The sequence below is a fragment of the Xyrauchen texanus genome, chromosome 42 (genome assembly GCF_025860055.1).
Source record: "Xyrauchen texanus isolate HMW12.3.18 chromosome 42, RBS_HiC_50CHRs, whole genome shotgun sequence".
Classification (NCBI taxonomy): Eukaryota; Metazoa; Chordata; class Actinopteri; order Cypriniformes; family Catostomidae; genus Xyrauchen; species Xyrauchen texanus.
In genome coordinates this window covers 2,923,322-2,945,645 of record NC_068317.1, presented here as the reverse complement: position 1 = coordinate 2,945,645, position 22,324 = coordinate 2,923,322, and the positions used below count along the sequence as shown (strand labels likewise).

Here is a 22,324-nt window from a genome sequence, read left to right as displayed (position 1 = left end):
TACTCCAGAGGTTTTGCCCCATGTGAAGGCGTTCAAGTACCTCGGGGTCTTGTTCACGTGTGAGGGGACAATGGAGCAGGAGGTTGGCCGGAGAATCGGGGCAGTGGGGGTGGTATTGCACTCGCTCTATCGCAACGTTGTCACGAAAAGAGAGCTGAGCCGAAAGGCAAAGCTCTCGATCTACCAGTCAATTTTTGTTCCTACCCTCACCTATGGTCATGAAGGTTGGGTCATGACCGAAAGAACTAGGTCGCGAGTACAAGCGGCCGAAATGGGCTTCCTCAGAAGGGTGGCGGGCTTCTCCCTTAGAGGTAGGGTGAGGAGCTCGGAGTAGAGCCGCTGCTCCTTTGTGTTGAAAGGAGTCAGTTGAGGTGGTTTGGGCATCTGGTAAGGATGCCCCCTGGCCGCCTCCCTAGGGAGGTGTTTCAGGCACGTCCAGCTGGGAGGAGGCCTCGAGGAAGACCCAGGACTAGGTGGAGAGATTACATCTCCACACTGGCCTGGGAACGCCTCGGGGTCCCCCAGTCAGAGTTGGTTAATGTGGCTCGGGATAGAGAAGTTTGGGGCCCCCTGCTGGAGCAGCTGCCCCCGCGACCAGACTTCGGATAAGCGGTTGAAGATGGATGGATGGATGGACTGTGTGTTAATATAAAGAGTAAACACATTTGATCAAATAAAGAGTACATTTTAAAATGTATCTGTATGTTTTGTCTCTCTATATGTTATTATGTTATTTTAATCCAGTAATGATTTGTCAAAAAGTTATTTACTACATTCCTACTACATAGGGTTGGTGCCCTACATAGGCTGCATTCTCTGCATTTAGGGAGCGGTGGTACTGCTGTACAGAACTAACGATCTAAATACTTATGACACTGAAAACTGTAACTACACTGAAATAAGAATCCACACAGGACTTTAAAAACTATGAAATAGCGAAAGAAGGCATTATATTTCAGCATTATATATAATGTCCTTGTAGGACATTTTCACTGTAATAAATGTTTCCAAACCTCTCTTCTTATTCATCCAGATCTGAAAAGAGCCTTTAAAGGGATAGTTCACCCAATAATTACAAATCTCATTATTTACTCACCCTCATGCAAACCCAGATGTGTATGACTTTCTTTCTTCTGCTGAACTCAAATAAAGATTTCTAGACAAATTTCTCAGCTCTGTATGTCCATACAATGCAAGTGAATGGGTGGCAACATTTTAAAGCTAAACAAACAAACACAAGTCAGCATAAAAATAATCCATAAGACTCTATTGTTTAAATCAGTATCTTCAGAAGCCATGTGATAGGTTTGAATGAGAAACAGATCACTTTTACAGTCTTCTTGTGATTTTGGTGTTCACATTCTTCTCTGTATATCGCCCCTGCTGTCTAGTAAAGAAGGACTTAAATATTGATCTGTTTCTCACCCACACCTATCATATTACTTCTGAAGACATGGATTAAACCACTGGAGTCTTATGGATTACTTTTATACTGCCTTTATGTGCTTTTTGGAGCTTCATAAATTTGGTCTACAGTGCTAAAATAATCTTTTAAAAATCTGAATTTTTGTTCTGCAGAAGAAAGGAAGTCAAGCTCATCTGGGATGGCATGAGAGAATTTTCATTTTTGGGTAAACTATATCTTTAAAGTGATAGCTCAGCCATAATTTAATATTCTGTCATAATTTAATTACCCTCATGTTGTTTCCAAACCAGTGTGAGTCTTTGTATTACGTGGAACACAAAATATGTTAGACAGAAAGTTAGGGAGTTACAGTCTCGCTCACCATTCCCTTAAAAAAAAAAAAAACTTTCACTGAAAGTAAATAGTGACTCAGGCTAACATTCTGTCTAATATCTCCTTATTGTGTTGCATGGAAGAAAGAAAGTCATACAGGTTTGGATGATGGTTACATGATGGTGAATGATGACATAATTCCCATTAATAATAATAATAATAATAATTCTGTATTACATGTTAAATGTGTATTATGGAATTGAATATAGGGGAGTAAACATCTATAATGTAATTTGTGAAAGTAGCAAGTTTCTCTCTACTTGAGTTCCCTTTTTATTGTATACTTTCTTACTCAAGTAATTATTTATGTAAGTACTTTTACTTCTACTTGAGTAATTATGTTTTTGAAGTAATTGTACTTTTACTTGAGTACAGTTTTTGGCTATTCTTCCCACCTCTGGTCAGGAATGACGACCCAATTGCAGGAATGAGGCAAAAGACTGTATTAAATACAAACAGGGAAAACAATCTCTGACTTGGGAGAAAACCTGAAAAGCAAAACAATAACAAACTTCTTAAACTTAAAGACAAAATGACAAACTGGACTGGAGGCTTAGCAAATAAAACACAGACTTAAAATGCAAAACAAAACATTCTGACAAACACAAGAGGAAAGGGAGCACAATATATACAGACTGAGTGCATGAGGAACAGGTGAAGACAATCAACATAACAAGGACTAGACTAGAGAGTGAGGACAGAGGGAATGAGGAGGTGGGGTCAGGACAGCACATGGCAAACCACAACACTGACTAAGACACATGCAAATGCACAACACAAACACACACAGAAAATAAACACACAAAGAAAATAGGGTAGACTGAGTGGGACTGTGACAGTACCCCCATTGACACCAGGCCAGACAGATGGAACAGACCAGGGAGTAGGCAGAGGGGCAGATGACAGACCAGGGAGGGTGGATGGAGGCAGAGGGGTAGGTCTGTGATGGCCGCAAGAGTGGTGTCAGGCTGGGCATCAGCCGCTGGCGTGGGGTCAGACTGGGAAACGGCCACTGTTGTGACGTCAGACTGGGTGTTGGCCGCTGGCGTGGAGTCAGCTTGGGTGGTGGCCACTGGCGTGGGGTCAGTGTGGGCTTCGGCTGGAATGGGGTCAGGCTAGGCGGTAGCCCCTGGTGTGGGGTAGGCTTGGGCGGCTGCAGAAAACTGGACTGACTGACTGGTGGCCACTGGGTAGGGGTCAGTCTGGGTGGCGGCTGCTGGACAGGGGTCAAGTAGGGCGGCGGCCACTGGACAGGGGTCAGGCAGGACGCTGGACAGACTGGACTTACAGACTGTGTGGGACCGTGACAGGCTGTCTGCACTGGTTAAGGACCCAATTCACTAAAGAAATTATGCAGATCAGACAACAGCACAAACATGGCAAGAAAAATGTAAGCGCTGATTGTGTCTGCTTAAACTAGATTGCAGGTGATTAACATGTGCAAAAGTGGCACAACTGTTCAGAGAACACACATAATTTTCCATGCTAATTTAAGCAATGTTAGTCATGTTTAGGCAGATGCTTAATTGTTTTTACTTTTGGTGAATTACTTAAATGTTAACGTTTGCTAGAGCTGACAATAAATCTCAGACACTATTGCATCTCTGACATTTGTTCTGATGCTCTTAATAATCATTTTTTTCACAATTGGTTTAGACATTGTAAAGAAACATTTACTTTTACTTACTCTACACATTTACATTTACATTCTCAGGTGAGCCATGTGAGGTTTCACCAATCTGCTGCGCTCTTGAGGTTAGTGCCCAGTAGGAAATGGTCTGCTGCCCACCTGGAACCAACTGTGAGTGGACTCCTCGATCTGGAATGTATGAATGAGCAAAAACATCTAATCTTCTGGTTAATATGTTTCAATTAGTTTACTTTCCAGGTAAAAAATAATTTTCTGATAAAATTTCTACTGAGTTGTATTATTAGTTGTAAATTATTTTCTTCATTCAACAGCAACACATATTTTATTAACTCTACCCCCTAAACCAAACCCCAACCCTAAACCTAAAATGCAATCTATGAATCGCGTTCACCATTATTTAAGTGAGTGCAATTATTTCCTCCTTTCCATGGGACGAAAACCCATATCTTTGGGTTGCTGTTTTACAGTAAAACTATTAAAACATTTTGTTATCTGGTAAAATAGATATGACTTTTATTTGCGATTTAATATTACAATGATTTAAAGATTACAATGTATTATTTAGACAGTACTTGGGTAAGTGATGAACCGGTTAATGTATCAACAGTACAAAGCCAAGGATTTTGAATGACATTGATGTTGCCAAATATTTGTTCTCCTCACCGTTTGTAGTTCAAGAACATACAGATTCAATTAAACATGGTATGCAAAGGCAGCATTTTCCCATGGCAACAGTATTCAGAGTAATACAATACATATTACACACTTTATATACATTACACTAAGCATTAAGACAACTCAGCATACATGGACAAATGTTTTGCCTTATGTGGTGAGTATTTTTCCATATAAAATACAATGGGAGAACATTATGGTCAGCAGTATTATTTCATACAGTAATTGTACTGAATATAAATATTCATAACCTGAAAGCTGTATAAAAAGTTCATTAATTGATTCCCATAAAAGTGTAAAACTTTTTGTATACATACAGTATACAGTTCAATAAAGTTAACCATCTATCTTTCATATAGATTAATTAGCAAAATTATTTGAATCCCAGTTGTCTCAATAAAACAACCTCAGTTTTATACTATACAACACTCTGCACTTCAGTGTGATAAAGTGCAAGACAAAAACATAAAACAAAATCACATCAGCATCCCAATAGAGAGAAAAACTCATTTACTTCCTCCCTCTCTCTCTCTCTCTCTCTCTCTCACACACACACACACACACACACACACACACACACACACACACACACGTAAATATAGTTTACACACATTTGAACTGATTCTAAAGCAAAGAGAGATGGAAAACATTGGTCGCTGCTCAACCAGTCAAAGTACATAAAAGTACTTTTTTTAAATGTTTGTTCATTGTTCCAGCCAAGAAAAAAAAAAACATATATTTTTATTTCTATTATTGGATTGTTACACCACAATATATCACCCCCACCCCCTTTGTAAAATTCCAATGAACACAGAATATGAGCACCATATAATATTAATATTGCCTGTGCAATTGGGCCATTATAAAAGAAACAAAGTTGATCAGTACTTAGCAAATGTTTTCTCAGATATGTGACTGAATCTAAAGGAAGTACCAATTCCATTAAAGCAATCTGTTAAAGCAATCATTAAAGCAATTGCCCAAATATATATTTGAGATCATGAAGCCAGCCAGAGAATGGAGATGTTGGTTCCGCCTTCATGGGTGATCTGATTGATTCGCCCACGAATGCAGTCCAGAGAAACATAGATAGCAGTGCCATTCAGGACATCAAATGAAGTTCTCAGCCCAATGCTGGCCCACTCACTTCCTTCAGGCATATGTCCACCAACTTGCTGGGCCAGAGCATGACCTCCTTCTTTACCTTGCCGGTGAAGAGTCAACTTCACCACATTACATGAGTGAATCAGCTTTAGGTTTATGGCTACACTGGCCATCCCAGCCTCAGAAAACACAAAGTTCCTCTGGGCATGTGGCTCACTTGAACCAGCAATCCGTATTTGGTCTGTGTTTGGACTCATTTGCCTGAAGAGCAGGGGTTTATTCCTTACAGCCCCAGAGGGTAGACCTGTCCTGGAGACAGTGGCCATGAGAGTAGAGGAAACAGCAGTTGGGATCCAGATCAAACTCAGCATACTAATTCCAGAACTATCGCCAAAGTAGCGGACATTACACTGAGAAGGGGCAACAATCTCGAAATTCAGCCAATCTCCATTGTCTACCCTTGTGGCCCCAGAAAGGGTAATGGAGGTATCCCTGTAGTTGACACCAGATTTGAAGGAGCGCATCACCTCCTGGTTGGTGCCGTTTCGGTTGACGTAGGCAATCAGAAAGAAACCCTCTCGAACGCAGGGGTGGCCCATGGAATAGATGGCCTGCTGGAGCACAAACTTCACAACACCATTCTCCATGAAACGCACCCCACGGCTGTCATGGGTCAGTGCCACTATGTAGGGGTCAGAGACAGTAGCCATTCGAAAGGTTGGGCGATAATTACTCTGGTAGTGGGCTGCTGTGGACATCTGAGCTGTCATAGCCACAGCACCAGTGTCATGGGACAGCCAGAGCAAGCTGAAGGAAGACTCTCCAAGATCATACACTTGCAGATCTTTACTCTGATTACAGTGTTGGTTGGGACTCTTTAAAACAATTGCCAGAGTATGATTGGGCTCCACCTCAACTGCAGCACTAACAGTCACACCCTGGAAGAACTTCCTCTCGGGTTGGTCTATGCGAACGCCGCTCAGGTCATGGCCCTCCTCTTCACTGCCGTTGAGCCGCATCCCAACCTGGATAAAGTTCCTGCAGCTGTGCTTCAGAGCAAAGTTGTGATCTATCCAGAGAAGTCCATGTAGTTGGAGGTTAAGGTAACCATCATGGTTGGTCAGCAAGTTGCTTCCTTCTTTGCCACGAATGTTGAGCTGTATTCCTGGGTAGATGGACATACTCTTCGATTTAGTTGGCATTACAGCAATCGAAGCAGCCCAAGACCTTGTGAGCGTGTTCTCAGTCGAGGTACCGCATACACTATCGCTGCTGACAGTGCACGGAATGGCAACAGGTTCGCCGTCACAGTCTGAACAAGCCTGGCACTCCTGAAGTTCCTGATTGTAGAAGTACTCAAGGCCACACAGCCCTGCGGAAATCTCCCTCTCAGACACACCCAGACAACGAAACCCTCCTGATCAACAAAAGAAAAAGAAGCTTGTGAATCCAAAGTAATCAGTCTAGAGGCCAAATTTTGGAGTGGTCAAGTTTCTTCTTGTATTTCGCTTACCTGGTGTATTGAGACATTTAACTCGCTCTCCGCACAGGCTCGGTAATTCCAGGCATTCATCCCTGTCCTGTTGACAGACATTTATTATTCAATGACATGGGGAAATATAACTTTGTCTGCTTTGTTGTGAAAGGAGAAGTGAGTAATTTTTTGCTATGACATTAACATCTCTAATCAAAGGTGCAAACATTTTTCATAGACTTTCCCGTACACTCCACTTTTCTTCACTTGGTTGGACAAACAGATAACCCCAGCTATCTAGTATCAACAAATACTAGAGATGTTAAATCTAGAATAGTGCATGAATTACATAATGTAATTGTTATGATAAATATTTTATCTTCAGTTTAACAGTTAATCAAAGCAAATGCCACACTGTCACCTGGCACATCCTATCAGCGGTGGGGGAGCACTGTGATACAAGAAAGAATCCAGGGGGACACATTGTGCACCTCTCACACTGCAGTGGATCCTTCTGGATGTTACAGTATTCTTCAGGTCCACAAGGAACCTGGCATCCTAGCAACGGGTGCCCAGCATCCCCAACTGCATCCATCAATTTGGCGTCTACATCCACCTTATGCACATCATAAGACTTTTGCAGGTGGCTACGTGCCTGGTTCTTAAGCCCAGCCAGGTGACTTTCGAAATAGTTCTGCAGCTCTCCCTGCAGGCCTTGGAAGGAGACCTGCTTGACAGTCTCTGAAAGCAGACCATACTGAGCCTTCACCACATCCATCTGCTCATACATGCGGTGCTGCTGGTCGAGTATCTCCCGCTGCTGGGACAGAAGCGCCCCCTGCTGTTCCACCAGTCTCTGCTGCAGATCACGGATCACCACCTGTTGAGCTCTCAAGGTCTCCACCAGCTTCTCTTGACCCTTTGTGAGCTGCAGGTGTAAGATAAGTGCATCTTCTGCAGGAACCTCATTCTCTCCTGTGAAAAGATAAATTAGAAAAAATAGCTTTCTTTAATATATATAAAATGTTTCCCCTAGAAATAAATTAGATTGAATGGAAAGCAAATGGAGTCTTTGGAGAAGTCTCTTGTTTCTCACATGTTTCTCCATTAAAAAATAATCTAATAATTGCACATGTGGGCATCAGAGTCTGCCCTGGAGTTTCCAGCATAATGTAACTACAAAATATATTAAGCAAACTGAGAGAGAGGGTCTCTTCATATATATATATATATATATATATATATATATATATATATATATATATATATATATATATTCATGCAATATACCGGTAGTATATTGTAATTTTTTAGATTGTAAATTTGTAAAAAAATAAATACATTTTGCTTTATTATTTTAATCACATTTTAGCTTTTTAAAAATGCACATTTCACATTCTATCAATTAATATAATGTCATGAAAACGCATTTTTAATAATGATACAAGCTGTTGTCACTGTTTGAAATTGCATACATATTATTAACAAAACAATTCACAAGGTTGGAACCTAATAATGAAAATTAGGGGTCACGATTAATTATCAAACAAATACTTGTGATTAAGTGTTACATGAATATGACGATTACTTATGATACAAACTCAGTATGTGTGCTTTATACACGCAAAAAAGTCTAGCTTGGGTCCTATAATAAAATAAGGGTATGATTTCCTTTTCAGGCTTCAAAAACGTATGAATGACAGTCAAATATAAAAGTATAACATTTAAAATAATATTTTAATTATCATAATAGGTCTAAATAACTGAAATATATCTCTTATTTGTCCAAATTACTTTTGATCCATTGGAATTTTCAATGTTTCGTTTTCTTTTGCTTTTGTAACACAGCCGACCTGTATAGCTATTATATTATATTATATTGTATTGTATTGTATTGTATTGTATTGTATTATGCAATAGTAAAATATTTCTGCCTTAAATTCTTCACTTTCACACATTATTTTAAGGCTTTCTGGTTAACTCATAAGCCCTTATTTCTCATTAAGGAAGACTTTGAAATTGTGTTTCTTGTCCACAGAAATAGAGCAGGACATCTCCTCTGTCTCACTGCATGTTATAACACTGTGTAAATAAACCCACAATGACCACGGATATTTGCCATTACATGGCCGTTACGTGAAACTGAAGCGCTTTGCATTCACAAAATGAATACGTTTATACCTTTGGTACAAGTCTCTGTAGACGGCGGGCACATCAGAGCGCTTGAGAAGTGGTTCATCTTCACACGCTCTCGAGAGAGTTGCTCTTGTGATGTCTGAAGTGCGGTTCCCTGAGATCTCGGAGTTCAACTGAATGAGACGGAAGTGTTTTTTCTTGTGCGCTCATGAGACATCATGCAGGGAAAGACGAGGCTGAATCCGGCTTCTTAATCAACTGCTTTTTATTCAGTAAAAGGGCCTCTGTGCTTCGACACTACACAACTCTATCATGGCGAGTGAAATGTTAATATTTACTTGCTGGTAGCTAATAACATAGTTAGTGTGAAATGTGCTTGCAATGTAGAGGGCTGCTAAGAACGTTCAAAGATGGATCATTTGAGAGTTAATCATTTGCATCAACACGAATAGTTAAACATGCCCTAGCTGTTATGTATTTTGCACAAACTGAGGAAATGATTATCCAAATCAGTGGGCCTAATGCTTTTAAGTTGTACAGGTTTACACAGCACTCTGATATGTGAAGGTCAAAGAGGTTGAATCACATATTTTTAAAACCTACAGCTATTTTTTTCAGTTCATGTGCAAGGACAATTTCAGTGGTATGGAAATGGAACAAATTAGTCTGTAATTTCTAGACAGTGACCGCAAGGGGTTCTGCAGCTCTATAGGCCTCTGTGCAGCCAAGCAGATGTGTATAATTGCAGTAATAGTTCTTGGGCCAGCTGTCAAGATCCTCTACTATTTTATGTATGGAGATTCCAGTACTGATGTGAAGATCAAACAAAGTTTTAGTGAGCTTTAGAAGCCAGACAGTTTGTGTACACTCCCCACCTGTGACATGCATCTTAAACTGTTAAAGGTATAGTTCACCCAAAAAAGAAAATCTTATAATTTGCTCATTCTTATGCCATCCCAGATGTGTATGACTATCTCTAAGAACATAAATGAAGATATTTTAGAAGATTATCTCTGCTCTGTTGGTCCTCACAATGCAAGCGAATGCAATGAAGTCCTTTTTAACTTTCAATCTCCACTAGGGCTGCAACTAACTATTATTTGGTAATCAATTAATCTAATCCATCCATCCATCCATCGTCAACCGCTTATCCTGTGTACAGGGTCGTGGGGGGCTGGAGCCTATCCCAGCTAACATTGGGCGAAAGGCGGGGGACACCCTGGACAGGTCGCCAGTCCATCGCAGGGCCAATTAATCTAATGATTATTAGAATTATTATTTGACTATTCTGAGATTTTTTTGCAACGATTAATCATTAGCTCTTAACCGACTATTCAGCTTGTGCCAGACTTAAAAGGTTGCATTAAACATGCTTACTAACAATAAAGAGTGCAAAATAATCTTTTTTAAAACACCTCTAAATGACATTCACTGAATTAAAGGGAAAAAATACTTTTTGTTAAATTAAATAAGTAAAGAAATTCAGTGCATAAAGTCATATTGTTATCAAGTGTTTTGTTTTGTTTTCCATTTAAAATGGTCTAAAAACCTTTGTCTGTAAATTTAGACAAACATCGTGCACAGGCAAAACTGGGTACTGCATACCTGAAATACTTTTTAATCAAAAGTAGTGTAATAGATTACATTCTAAATTCTTGTAATCAGATTACAGTTACTAATTTGGGATGAAGTTAATTACTATTAAGTACATTGATTGGGTAACAAATAATGTTATTTATGTAGAATACATGTAAAACATGAATTATGTTAACTTTACGTCTTTTTGTAAGGGAGAAATGCATTTTACTGTTTATAGGTAGAATAAGTAATATAATAATTTGTTTTACATGCTCCTTTTTCAAATAAACACTGGTAATACTATAGTCTACTCTGTACTCTGTTTGCTGAAGTGTTGCACCCGTATTGAGATAAGCTGGAATCACTGTTTCAACTCACCCGGTTTGATGTCACATGTGAGCTGCACTCCCAAAGGAGCCCCGAGCTCCGACGCAGGATATCCTATGTCCGGAAATTCCCCCAGAAACTGAGCGGCTCTGTCGGCCACATGCATGAGGGGAGGCTGGTTGGTCCCGGGCACACACCCGTCACCCGCACAGGGTCTCGGCCGGGGCTTCGGTCGTATCCTAAGAGGCAAACGACACTCAATTCCTTTACATTCTCTGGTGTCGTTAATAACTTGAGCTGCTCTTTGAGGCGTAACGCAATCGGCGCAGACGGAGCCAAAGACCTCAGCGACGCGCGTCTGGAGCGTTTCTCTCGCCTGCTCTCCAGACCGCCCGCGCTGCGATGTTGATGGAAGCGCTGCGTGATGTTCAGAATGAAAGCTGTAGTAAGCATGCTGATTTATCGATCTGCTTTGTGTTGTCGGGTTGTATTGCCGCGGTGGTCTTGAAGTTCTGCTCCCCGGGCAGTGTGATCCAGAGCAGGGTCTGGCGTCTCCGGTGTCGCCCGACCACGCAGAGGGGAACCCGCATAAAACGTAAACCAGCAGCAATAGCGTCCTGATGGATGATGGCATTGTTTAATCAACTATCCACCTTAAAACGAAAGAAAAACAATTAAGACACATGCAAACCACTCTCATCCGCACGGACAACCAGTTTAAAGATCCTACCAACCATTTTATTTGTTGGAAAGAAAAACTAAAACAAAGAAAAATCAGTCCAGACATACCCAGAACATGAAGGTGGTTTGACCGTGTTCTTGTCTGTTTAAATCCGCGGAAAAATACTTGAAATGGTGAGTATTTTACCTGCAGTTCTCTTCGGTGGAATGTCAGTGAAAATATAAACAGCAGGAGGTGAGCATCTCAACTTCACTGGCGTGTGTGTGTGCGTGCGTGCGTGCGTGCGTGTGTGTGAGCCACTCGGAACACTTCTGAAGGAGAATGTCAAGGGCTGTGTTTCAAAACCTAGTGAGCTGTCCTTATATACAGCATTGTTTTGGGGTCACTGGCATGTGCAGCTAAGATGCCCAAAACTGTTGTATATGTATTGATGTATTGATGTGTCTATGATGCCAAAAATTCTGTATGCACCTGTGATGCAAAAAAAAAAAAACTGCTGAACGTGACTTAAGTGCAAAAATATTTTGCACAAACACCTATAATGCACAAATATTCTGCACTCATATAAACTGTTGCATGTGCACCTATGATGCTAAACATGCAGTTGATGCCCAAAAATGCTACACACACTTTTAATGCCCAGAAATGCTGCACTCACCTTTGATACCTAAACTGTTTTGTGAGTGCCCCTAAAATATAACAAATGCTGCACACACCTACAATGGCAAAACATTTGCATGTGCCTATGATTCCCAAAAATGTTGCATGTATGCCTATGGTGTCCAAAAAATAAAAGCAGCAGGCGCTTCTGACACAGAAAAATACTGTCTAGGTAGTGAACTCACTAGGTTTTGAGACACAGCCAGTATGTGGCATTCCAAAGACATAATTAGCATCAGGTTTCCCCAGCCTGAGTTTAACCCCTTACTTTCCCCCTCTCTCAACTGTTGTTTCTCCTTTGATGTTTTTCTCCTCTTATATTAATGTGCAGTGTTGAGCCAGACATATCATATCATTTTTTTCTTTTTTTTTGCAGAATTGAGTTAAACATAAGGGGCTATTACTAAAAAAGGCAGTCCAGACAAAAAAAAAAAAAAGTTTCGTCTACCCTCCATTATAAGAATTTGAACACAGACAAAAATTCAGTGGTTTCTTAATGGGTGTTGGAAAGTTGTGTTATTACCAGTCACACTCATTTTTGTTTCTACAGACAGACAGGTTTTTGATTGTTTAAACAGCTGTTGTCTCTGATTCAGAAGCTGTCACACAGAAGAAAAAGCCTTAAAGGGTCAAAGTTTATTTGTTAGAGTTCAGTCGGCCATTCTAGACACACAGTTGAGCCAGAGACCTCTGAAGAGAGGAATCTGAAAGTTGTTTGATGATTGAAGATCTTTTATGTGAAGCTGCAGTAATACATAGCTTTACAATCCTCTTCAGGTTGTTTGCTTTTCAAAGTAATTATTTAAAGGCAAGATGAGTTTTTAATCTTGACTATAAGGATGTGTGCAATATATCTGATCAGCAATTTAAATAATATACAAATAATACTTGAGTAAGTAATGATAATGAATATTATATCTAAATTTTTTATTTTAAGAAGTTTAAATGGGCTGTTCAAACAGAATAACTGACAATCTATGTCATAAAGGTTTATTATTATTGTTCTCATTGTGAGGAGGAGGTGGGCGGGGCCAGGACGTGAGGACATCCTTGGATCGGGCTAATCAGCCAGGAGGGGGATAAAGATGAGCCGGAGGCTCCAGTTCGAGAGAGAGAGAGACGCACGGGACTGCATTGCATGTGTGCCTGTGTTTGTTTAATGGTAAACTTAAACCAATATAAAACAAAAATAAACATTGTTTACTGTTCAGCCAGTTCCCACCTCCTCCTTGTCCATACTTTATACTGTTACAGTGGTACCGAAATCTGGGAGGGAGGAGGAGGGATGCACTGTCGCGGAGTCAGGGGATTTCCTTAATAGGAAAGCTATTTCACTTTACACATAAAATTACATTTTTGTACACAAATAAAAAAAATAGCCTGATCATTAATTCTTATGTACTGTATGTAGGCCTATATCATAACACGTTAACGTGAACATTACTACACTCATTAGTCATTACCTATACAGGTGTATAAGGTAATGGATGTATTAGTTTATTAATTAGAGTAAGTGTAAAGTGTTACCCATTTTACTGTTAAAAGAACAGTTAATCAAACCTATTAATATAAATAGATATTAATATCAAGTTTTAGTAGTCTACTGTACACTTACCCTGACATACATTTGGTTAGTTCAAATGAGACTATGGACCAACGGACCATTCATTTGTATTATTTAAGTAATGAAAAATCTAAATATCCCTGAAATAAGACACATTTATACTTACACTTTAGAAAAAGAATTACTAAGATAGCAAGACATCTAACACATTTTGTAAGGTACATACAACCGTGGCCAAAAGTATTGGCAGTGACATAAATGTTATGTTTTGCAAATTGTTGCAAATTTTTGCTGCAAAGAATATTGCACCTGAAAGAACCATTTACCAGATCATAAAGAACTTCAAGGAGAGAGGTTCAACTGCAGTGAAGAAGGCTTCAGGACATCCCAGAGTGTCCAGCAAGCGCAGGACTGTTTCCTTCTGAGGAGTCAGCTATGGAATCGTGTCACCACCAGTGCAGAGGCTCAATATTGGCAGCAGGTTGGTGTGAGTGCATCTGCATGCACAGTGAGGTGAAGACTTTTGGACAATGGACTGGTGTCAAGAAGGGCAGCAAAGAAGCCACTTCTCTCCAATAAAAACATCAAGGACAGACAAAAATTCTGCAGGAAGTACAAGGATTGGACAGCAGAAGACTGGTACAAAGATATTTTCTTTGATGAAGCCCCCTTCCGACTGTTTCGGACATCTGGAAAATCGATAGTCCGGAGAAGAAAAGTTGAACGCTACCATGAGTCCTGTGTCGTGCCAACAGTGAAGCATCCTGAGGCCATCAATATGTGGGGTTGATTTTCATCCAAGGTAGTGGGCTCTCTCACAATTCTGCCCAAAAACACTGCCATGAATAAAGAATGGTATCAAAACGTCCTGCAAGAACAACTTCTCCCAACGATCCAGGAACAATTTGGGGATGATCCGTGTATTTTCCAGCATGATGGAGCACCATGTCACAAGGCAAGAGTGATAATGAAGTGACTTGGAGATCATAACATTGAAATTTTGAATCCGTGGCCAGGCAACTCCCCGGATCTTAATCCCATAGAGAACCTGTGGTCAATCCTCAAAAGGCGAGTGGACAAGCAGAAGCACATAACTTTTGATCAACTCCGAGCACTAATAAGTCAAGAATGGATTGCCATCAGTATGCCAGAGTGAATTGGAGAGGTTATGAAGAACAAGGGTCAACACTGTAAATATTGACTCTTTGCATAAATTGAGTGTTTTTGCCAATAAAACCTTTAAATCTTATGAAACTCTTACCATTGTTTTCCACTATACCATAGCAAAATGTATGTCACCTGGCCACAGCTGTAGTTTAACAAAAATTGCTTATGTGGAAAGAAAAATCAGCAGTCTCCCTGCCACCCCTGCAGCTAGACATCAAGAACTTCCTACTTAATAGGCCATACCACCCCCCGCCCCCCCACAACCACCACCCCATGAGCAGTAATCACCTATATTTACAAGGCCTCTTCTCAAGCTATCAGACTCTCCAATGCCTTCTAAATTATGTTCGATTTATCATTAAACAAGACTTTTCCTCAAGTAAACATATCTTGTTTTAAGGAAGTTTTAATTTAATTTTACTGTAAAACAAGATACACCCCCCCACCACACATACACACTGTAAAATTATTAAAATGTTTGATTGGCAAAGACATTATAATTAGGCTAAAATTATGGTTTAAGCTGTGAAAAGCTGTTTTTTCATTTTAATGGCTGCTATGAAAGGCCATAGTGTTTGACAGTCTTGCGTAGTTCAGACCTGAGTAAAACCAGAATAATGAGTAACCTGTGCACTAATGGTTTTTAAAGACCATATCCCCTCACACCTCACCATATGGGCTTTTGAGCCAATTGAGACGAAGTGTACTTTCTTTGAAAAGAGCTGAATGCCTGTTCATTGTCAGACCAGGCCGTGACTCGGATATGAGCTAAGCCTTCACTTTGTGCCAAATGTTCTCACTTCTAAAGCTGTTTTGGTAAAAGTCTGCTTATAAACATATTCAGTGACTGTATCAAAGAGGATATTGTCTGTTAGATGAACATGTGTGCCTTTGTGATTGGAGTCACACAATCAGTAAGAACAGTTTATTCTAAAGGAAATGACAGAGATTTAAGCCAGATCTCAACAGCTGAAAATGTCCATGCCTTTGGCAGACAGATATTTTCATCAGTTCCACACATTACAGAAATGAACAGAAATTAAATGTACATACGGTACTTGCCGAATTGCACTGGATGAACATATTTAACATTGTAACTGTTGTCAGTGTTTTCAAGTTGACATGAAATCAAAATTGACCCTATTTCACTCGTAATAGACATTATGTGGTCTTGTAAATGACCAATGCATGTTATGCCAAAGAAAACTAATGTTTGAAACATCATAATCTTTCAGCAAATTCTAATAACTTGTGGAGTAGTGGAGTTTACAATATACTGCAAACTCACAATGTCTGGTATCAAATGTACTCGTTTCACAATTTAATCAATTCCAGATCAAATCAACTCCTGTCCAACATTTTTTTTTCTCATTGAATATCCTGTTTCATTTGGAAATACATCAAATTATGGAAGTGAAATTGGTTCCAAATTCCAGTGGAATTAATCTTGTGTAAATGTACAGAATTTCTGAAAATATCATCACAATTACTGATTACAGCACATAGTTTAAGATGGGTCAATAAAATGTGTGATTATAAAGTGTATGTTCTGTATCATGTCAGTGTAAACAGTGTTTGGTTGTAATTAATTTGGCTACATGTAATCTGAATTATGTAATCAGATTATTATTATTTTGTTTTTACATTTTTCATTATATTTTAAAATACTCCTCATCGTATTATGGGTACTTTTTAAGGATTACAAGGTTAGATTTTTGATTATATTGTTAATCAGACAACTGGAATAACTATTGCATATTTTACTGATTAATGCATGTTGAAAGAAAAGTGTTGGTCACATGCAGTTTATTTATTTTGCACCATGCAAATGCACTTGCAAAATTGTCTCACTTTCAGGCAAACAATGTGTTAGTTTCATGTTTCATATCACCCTGCAGACTCTTTCTTTATTATAACTGAAATGAATATTTCATGTCCATTTATGTATATATTTTTCAAGAAGCCATGTAATAAGCCGGATAATGTACAGTTTGGTGCCTACAAAGCAAGGTCTTTTTCTATTATTATATATATATTTTTTTTTTATGATTATTTATATTAAAAGCTGTGATGAATCAATTAGACAGTTATAGGGGTCCCCCTTGTGGCCCAATAGGGAAGGGAGAATGTAACTGCAAGGAGAGAGTTGTAGCTACATGTGACAGGCTCACGCATGCTCAAAGGGTTTTTCATCCTCTGAATTGCACCTTCATTCATACATATTTCTTGAGTAACTTTTATTTTGACATCATAACACATATTACTCAGTTAGCTAATCTACAACATGGTTGCTGATATACATAAATGAATATGGCAAAACAGCTAGCACCAACAATTAGCTGCATTTAGAAAAATGAACAGAAACTGTACTCTCCTCTGCCATATTTAAAGTTTAGGACTCCTCCCATTTCGGAAACTCGGGTATCAAAATTATCTCAAAGTTTCCCAGATGTAATTACGATTTGAGGGGTCATTCATGTGCAACTTCTGAGTGGGAAACTTGTATTTACGATAATTCAGAAAGCACTTGAAGGCAGCGCGAATGAAAGCCAGCTACTTGGCTAGATGGGATTTGTTTGTTGTCATGCAACATGCAACTTAAATTGCAACAGTTAGTTAGATGGAGGTTCACTTAGGGCCCCCATATGCTCAAAAACGGCCCTGGCTGGACTGGTAATCTGGCATACTGGGCATTTTCCCGGTGGGCCGACACCCTTTGGGGCTGATCAGGGGCGATCACTGGCCATCGTGAGAACTGAGCGGGCCGGTCACGAAACAAGGTTGTAAAAACCCAGGCCGATTTCACTTACCAGTCCAGCCCTGGTTACAACATTATACAACACATAAACCAAAACCAAATCAGCAGAGTCCATTGTTAGGTTTGATGCGTCACTGATTGCTTCCAAAGTCACTCTTTATCCCCCATCTCTATCTGTCAATGCAAAGTGACCTCAACATTAATGATTTTCATAAGTCTTCACAAGAAAAAGCTTCAATTTGCTCTAAAACAGCCCAGCTTCATTCTGATTCGAAGAATGTACCATCGATGATACATTAACAGAGATTACTAATCATTGACCAATATTTATTCAAAGGAGAAATAATCAACTATCCTGGGATGGCATGTCATATATGTTCAATCTCAGTTGAGCACTTGAGGGCTGCATGCTTTCATTATCAGCGGTGGAATGCACAGAACAGGTTGAGACCTGAACTTCCGCGTCAGGCAGGAAGTAAGCGAACTGTTAGTGACAAACTCTCGGCATTACAGCGCAGCACCCTGTGGGTTGGGTGGTGTCCACCGTTAGACAGGAAAGAGGCATTTTACACAAAAATATTTATGACGAGATCACCTAGTAAATAAACCTGACAGATATTACAAGGTAAGTGATGTTTTTCCTCAAACAAACAGTGTGATTGTAAGTATCAGAACAGTGTGAAAATAATTATGTTGGTATTATTATGTCTAAGACATATACCTCCAGAGTTTTACTTAATCATTTCATTAATTCTTCATTTGACTGACGATTGCTTTTCATGAGGAACAGAAGTACACACCATGTCAGGATGTTGTACCTATATTCATCTGTACTGATATGTCAGCATCACTACATTGTGTTTTTGAATGAAGAAACATTAATATGAAATGGATAGATTTGGTGGTGGATGTTGATTTGTAATGCAATGGAAGACGTTTTCCCTTCATACTGCAGAAATGCTGATTAATGGTGTTGTCTGAATGGATGTAATGGTGTACACACACTTTCATTAGGCTAGCACAGTAAACACAACAAATGAAACCACACCCAGCTCATGTCAACACTGATATTATCACTAACTAAATTAGACACTATTAGTCCGCTAGTTTTCAAGAAGCTCAGTTTGAAAGCTGGCGATAGTTTAATTATACTTTCATTTATGATTAACAACAAATAATGTAACAAACATTTAATCCACAAAAGTTTTTCCCAAAAAGGAATTATTACATCAACTTTTTTAGCAGTGATATTTGTAATGTATAAGTTAGTTTATAAGTTTTACATTTTTGACTGCTGTATATTTTCTAATACAGTAGAGTGTTGATAGGAAATGAGGTAATCATTTTGTTTCATGTGGGTGATTCTCATGAAACCTGTCAAGGAAATGTCCTGGTCATATTTAACCCCAGATCAATACAAAAAACTAATAATATTAATAATAATAAAATCAAATATAAAATCCTATGATGTCTACATTTCAAACCATTTTGATTTTTGCATTGTGACATCACAAACATGAATATAACTCAACAAACTGACTTTTACGTGACGCATTCTACGTTTCACCACAGTTTCCTGGTGAAATGAACTCTAGAAGAGCTACAACAGCTGTGTCCTTTATTCACTTTCACAAAAATAACAACTACAATGGCTGATTATGACTTTATAATCACTTGTTTTTTGCACTGTTATATTATGATATCAAAACACTTTTACTATAAAACAGCATTTAAAAAATGACACATTTTAACACATTTATTACAGACTGGCCAACATTAACACACTTCTTCCAACATGATTAACTTGCTTGGCCGCTCCCCTGATAGTGTTGGACTTTAGACTTGGAAGACTGTGTTTTGAGCCCAGCTGAGATGAAAGTGTCAGTGAAGCGCCACAAAATGATGTAAATGCTTCAGACAATGTGCTTTTCATTTCGCATTTGCTCTTAGGACACTATCTGTCTGAAATGTTTCTGATTGGTCCATTGTTGCATTCTGTGGTCAGATATTTATGTATTATGACCTCTGTACTGTATAACTGAACGTTGTCCCAGGCAACCATTGTCTTACAGTATATAACCGTGTGTCATGTCTCTCGGATCAGTCCCCGCTTTGCATTTTCCAAAATAATGTAATAATTTCAACTCAGATCATTTTTTCATGTCAGTTTATTGATTTATTTGATAGGTAGCATTGTAATAAGCAGGATCATGTACAGTCAGCCAGTTATTATCACAAAATAAACCCCTTCATGGTGACGCATGTCCCCTCCACTTTGCGATAACGACCAACTGATTGCCTGTTATCCTTCACATAACAAATACAAATCATTTGTGCAGTGGTCACTGGTTGTCTTGGCATGGGCTTGGCAGAACCTCATGGTTTCTCAATGCTTGTGAAGGTTCTGTAGGGGTTTGACAATCAGTAACATCTACAGAAAATGATCCCACCTCCAAAACTCAATGGTAGTGGAAACATCAGGAGTGAACTCCTACATATGCAAAGTTTTTGCCTCAACAAATCCAAGAAGGAAGTATTTTTGTTGTCTTAGGCTGTACTATTTTATGATTAAGAGGTTTAGTATTTCAAGCACAACCAGCACTGTGACAAAACTCACAGAAAGACACACCAGCTGAGCTAAAAACACAGTGCAAGTGTTTGATGAAGCAACAAGAAGGAGACTGATTTTCTATAAGGTTACCCCAAAGTCAACAATTTGTCTGGACCTGTAATGACTGTTTTCTTCAGACTGAAATAACTACCAAGGAATGATAGCATCTGAGCAACATTTAAAAGCATTACTGCAACAACATTCTAGCAGCTAGGCTACAGACTCAAAGAACTGTGAGAATCAGCTTTTAAGGTGTTATTTTATTCTTGTCTTAATTATGTTTTAATCATCAGGATTAAGCTAATCTTTGTTAAATTGTTAAAAGTGGTTGAAATGCCATAATTTTCAATATTGTGGTCAATTTAGACTGAAGCATCACCAATGACATTTAAAGGAAGAATTAATATTATTAATATTGCTCATAATTATTCATCAGGATAAAGTATTTTGTCTGGTTGAGTAAGCGGTGACAAAAATCAGTACTTGAGGCGTTAGTGATTTGTTCAAAAGTCTTGACCATCAAACTAGATTTTTTTTTTGTCCTTCTTTTTTTTCTTTTCTTACAATTTAGGTAAGTTGCTAGGTAAGGGTATTATATATTGACTTTAACTTACTTGCTCAGCAATATTCTCTTCAAAGTGCTGCTCCGCCATGACAGTAATTGTCTTGAAGAAAACTCACTGTAGAAGCAAACAATTCAACTAATGTCTGATATAGTGCCCCTTGTGGCAATGTTGAGTATGTAATGCTTACTTGCATTGTGTTATGAATTGTGGTCTGACAAATTTTGGAATGCAACAGTGCATAAAATCTAGCTTGCGTTGCTTGAAGCATCAGCATTCACGTACTTGAGTACTTGAGTATGTTTCGGCCCTTAAACTTCTGCATGTAACTTGTCTTGCACAATATCTCTTACAAAAAGCTAGAGTTCTGGCAAACTTGCCACAAATTTGCCATTCATTATTTTCACACGCAAATTAGTAAATTGTCACAAATATTGGCAGAATTTCACCAGCAGAGGCGAACTTGCAACAAGCATTTGGCAACAATGGACAATTTGCCCCTGCTGGCAAACCTGTAGCAACAATGAAGAGTTTGTCGCTAAGCTCATTTGCATGTGAAAGTAACGAGTGCCAAATTTGCAGCAATTTTGCCACTGGCGAGCCTTATCAGGTCTCCCTCTGCCATCACAATAATGAGAGACAGGATTTAGAGTAATTACAACCCAGATGACGAGCCTTACCGCTCTCCCGCAACATGACCATGCCCCCCATGCCACAGGTATGTATTTGCCACAGGTAGTATTTGGGAAAACAGGTTACATATATGAAAAAAAAAAATGTAACCTGTATGTAACTTTTTATATCCGAGAATACCAGATATTGATATGCTTGATGCATATAGTCATTGGTTGGTTGGTTGAAAAAAAAGACATAAAAAAGGTCTTGTAGTAGTTGCAGAGATATAATACGTGTCATCTGTTTCCTGTTGCAATCTTAGATGATTTCAAATATGAGTGAGAGCAAGTTGCTGCAACCACTTCCCCATGCGAAGCACACACGCGCTCTCATTAGCTGTACACTAGTGCTTCACTTAAACAAGAGGATGCTGTAGTGTTTGTACTCACAGGTGCTGCTAGTGGAGTCCCAGACAGTTTGACTTGACACAGTATCAGAAGAGAACTTGAGTTTGCTTTGTTGCCGCACTGCTCATGTTATTGTCTGTGTATATGTAAGATAGCTTGTTTTGTAATGTTGTTTGATTTAATGCTTGTTTATAATTTATCGAATTAAAAATAAAATAAACATTCTTATTTTACAAAGTGTTGCAAACACACAATGACAAGTTAAGAACCAAGATATGGACAGATACTAAAAACAGATTTCTGAAGAAAACACGAGTGGTGCTTGCCCCTGGAAAACTCAGTGTCACAATGGGTGGTTGTCAGGGAATTGCTATGTGGTTGCTAAGTTGTTTGAATGGCTTGCTGCGAATATAATGCGGTTGTAGGGTTTTACGGTGCCAGTGCGTTGCTATGAAATTGAAAAAAATGTACCAAGTGTGTTTGGTTTCTGAGGATGAGGGTACGTCTCACACAGCCTGTCTATGTTGACATCTGACTAATTTGGATATAGCTTA

At 39.0% G+C, this 22,324-nt stretch overlaps 2 protein-coding genes across 3 annotated transcripts in view; one reads left to right on the top strand and one right to left on the bottom strand.

Annotated features, from left to right (window-relative positions):
• Positions 1 to 3,944: 3,944 nt before the first annotated feature.
• On the bottom strand, positions 3,945 to 12,287 carry LOC127634963 (uncharacterized). 2 transcript variants are annotated; one of them, XM_052114744.1, is made up of 5 exons: positions 11,612 to 12,287; positions 10,795 to 11,396; positions 7,124 to 7,677; positions 6,742 to 6,808; positions 3,945 to 6,645 (listed from the first exon to the last, which is right to left on the bottom strand). In XM_052114744.1, exons 2-5 carry the CDS (start codon positions 11,375 to 11,377, stop codon positions 5,123 to 5,125), a joined length of 2,727 nt encoding a protein of 908 aa, XP_051970704.1. In that variant the 5' UTR covers positions 11,378 to 11,396; positions 11,612 to 12,287; the 3' UTR covers positions 3,945 to 5,122. The 2 variants fall into 2 exon arrangements, with proteins under 2 accessions (XP_051970704.1, XP_051970703.1); XM_052114743.1 differs by having other exon boundaries at positions 11,533 to 12,286.
• Positions 12,288 to 17,975: 5,688 nt separating this feature from the next.
• Positions 17,976 to 22,324, top strand: part of LOC127635075 (amyloid beta A4 precursor protein-binding family B member 1-interacting protein-like) — a 38,693-nt gene continuing 34,344 nt past the window's right edge. Inside the window, exon 1 of the mRNA XM_052114851.1 lies at positions 17,976 to 18,199. The gene's annotated coding sequence lies outside the window, so the exon portion shown is untranslated. The remainder of the gene's footprint in view (positions 18,200 to 22,324) is intronic.

Excerpts from the sequence above, each read along its gene's own strand:
- LOC127634963 (XM_052114744.1), bottom strand. The coding sequence starts at position 11,377 with ATGCCATCATCCATCAGGACGCTATTGCTGCTGGTTTACGTTTTATGC. Across the intron at positions 6,809-7,123 it reads CCGCTGATAGGATGTGCCAG|GACAGGGATGAATGCCTGGA; the intron begins GTGACAGTGTGG and ends GTCTGTCAACAG. Across the intron at positions 6,646-6,741 it reads TAAATGTCTCAATACACCAG|GAGGGTTTCGTTGTCTGGGT; the intron begins GTAAGCGAAATA and ends TTTGTTGATCAG.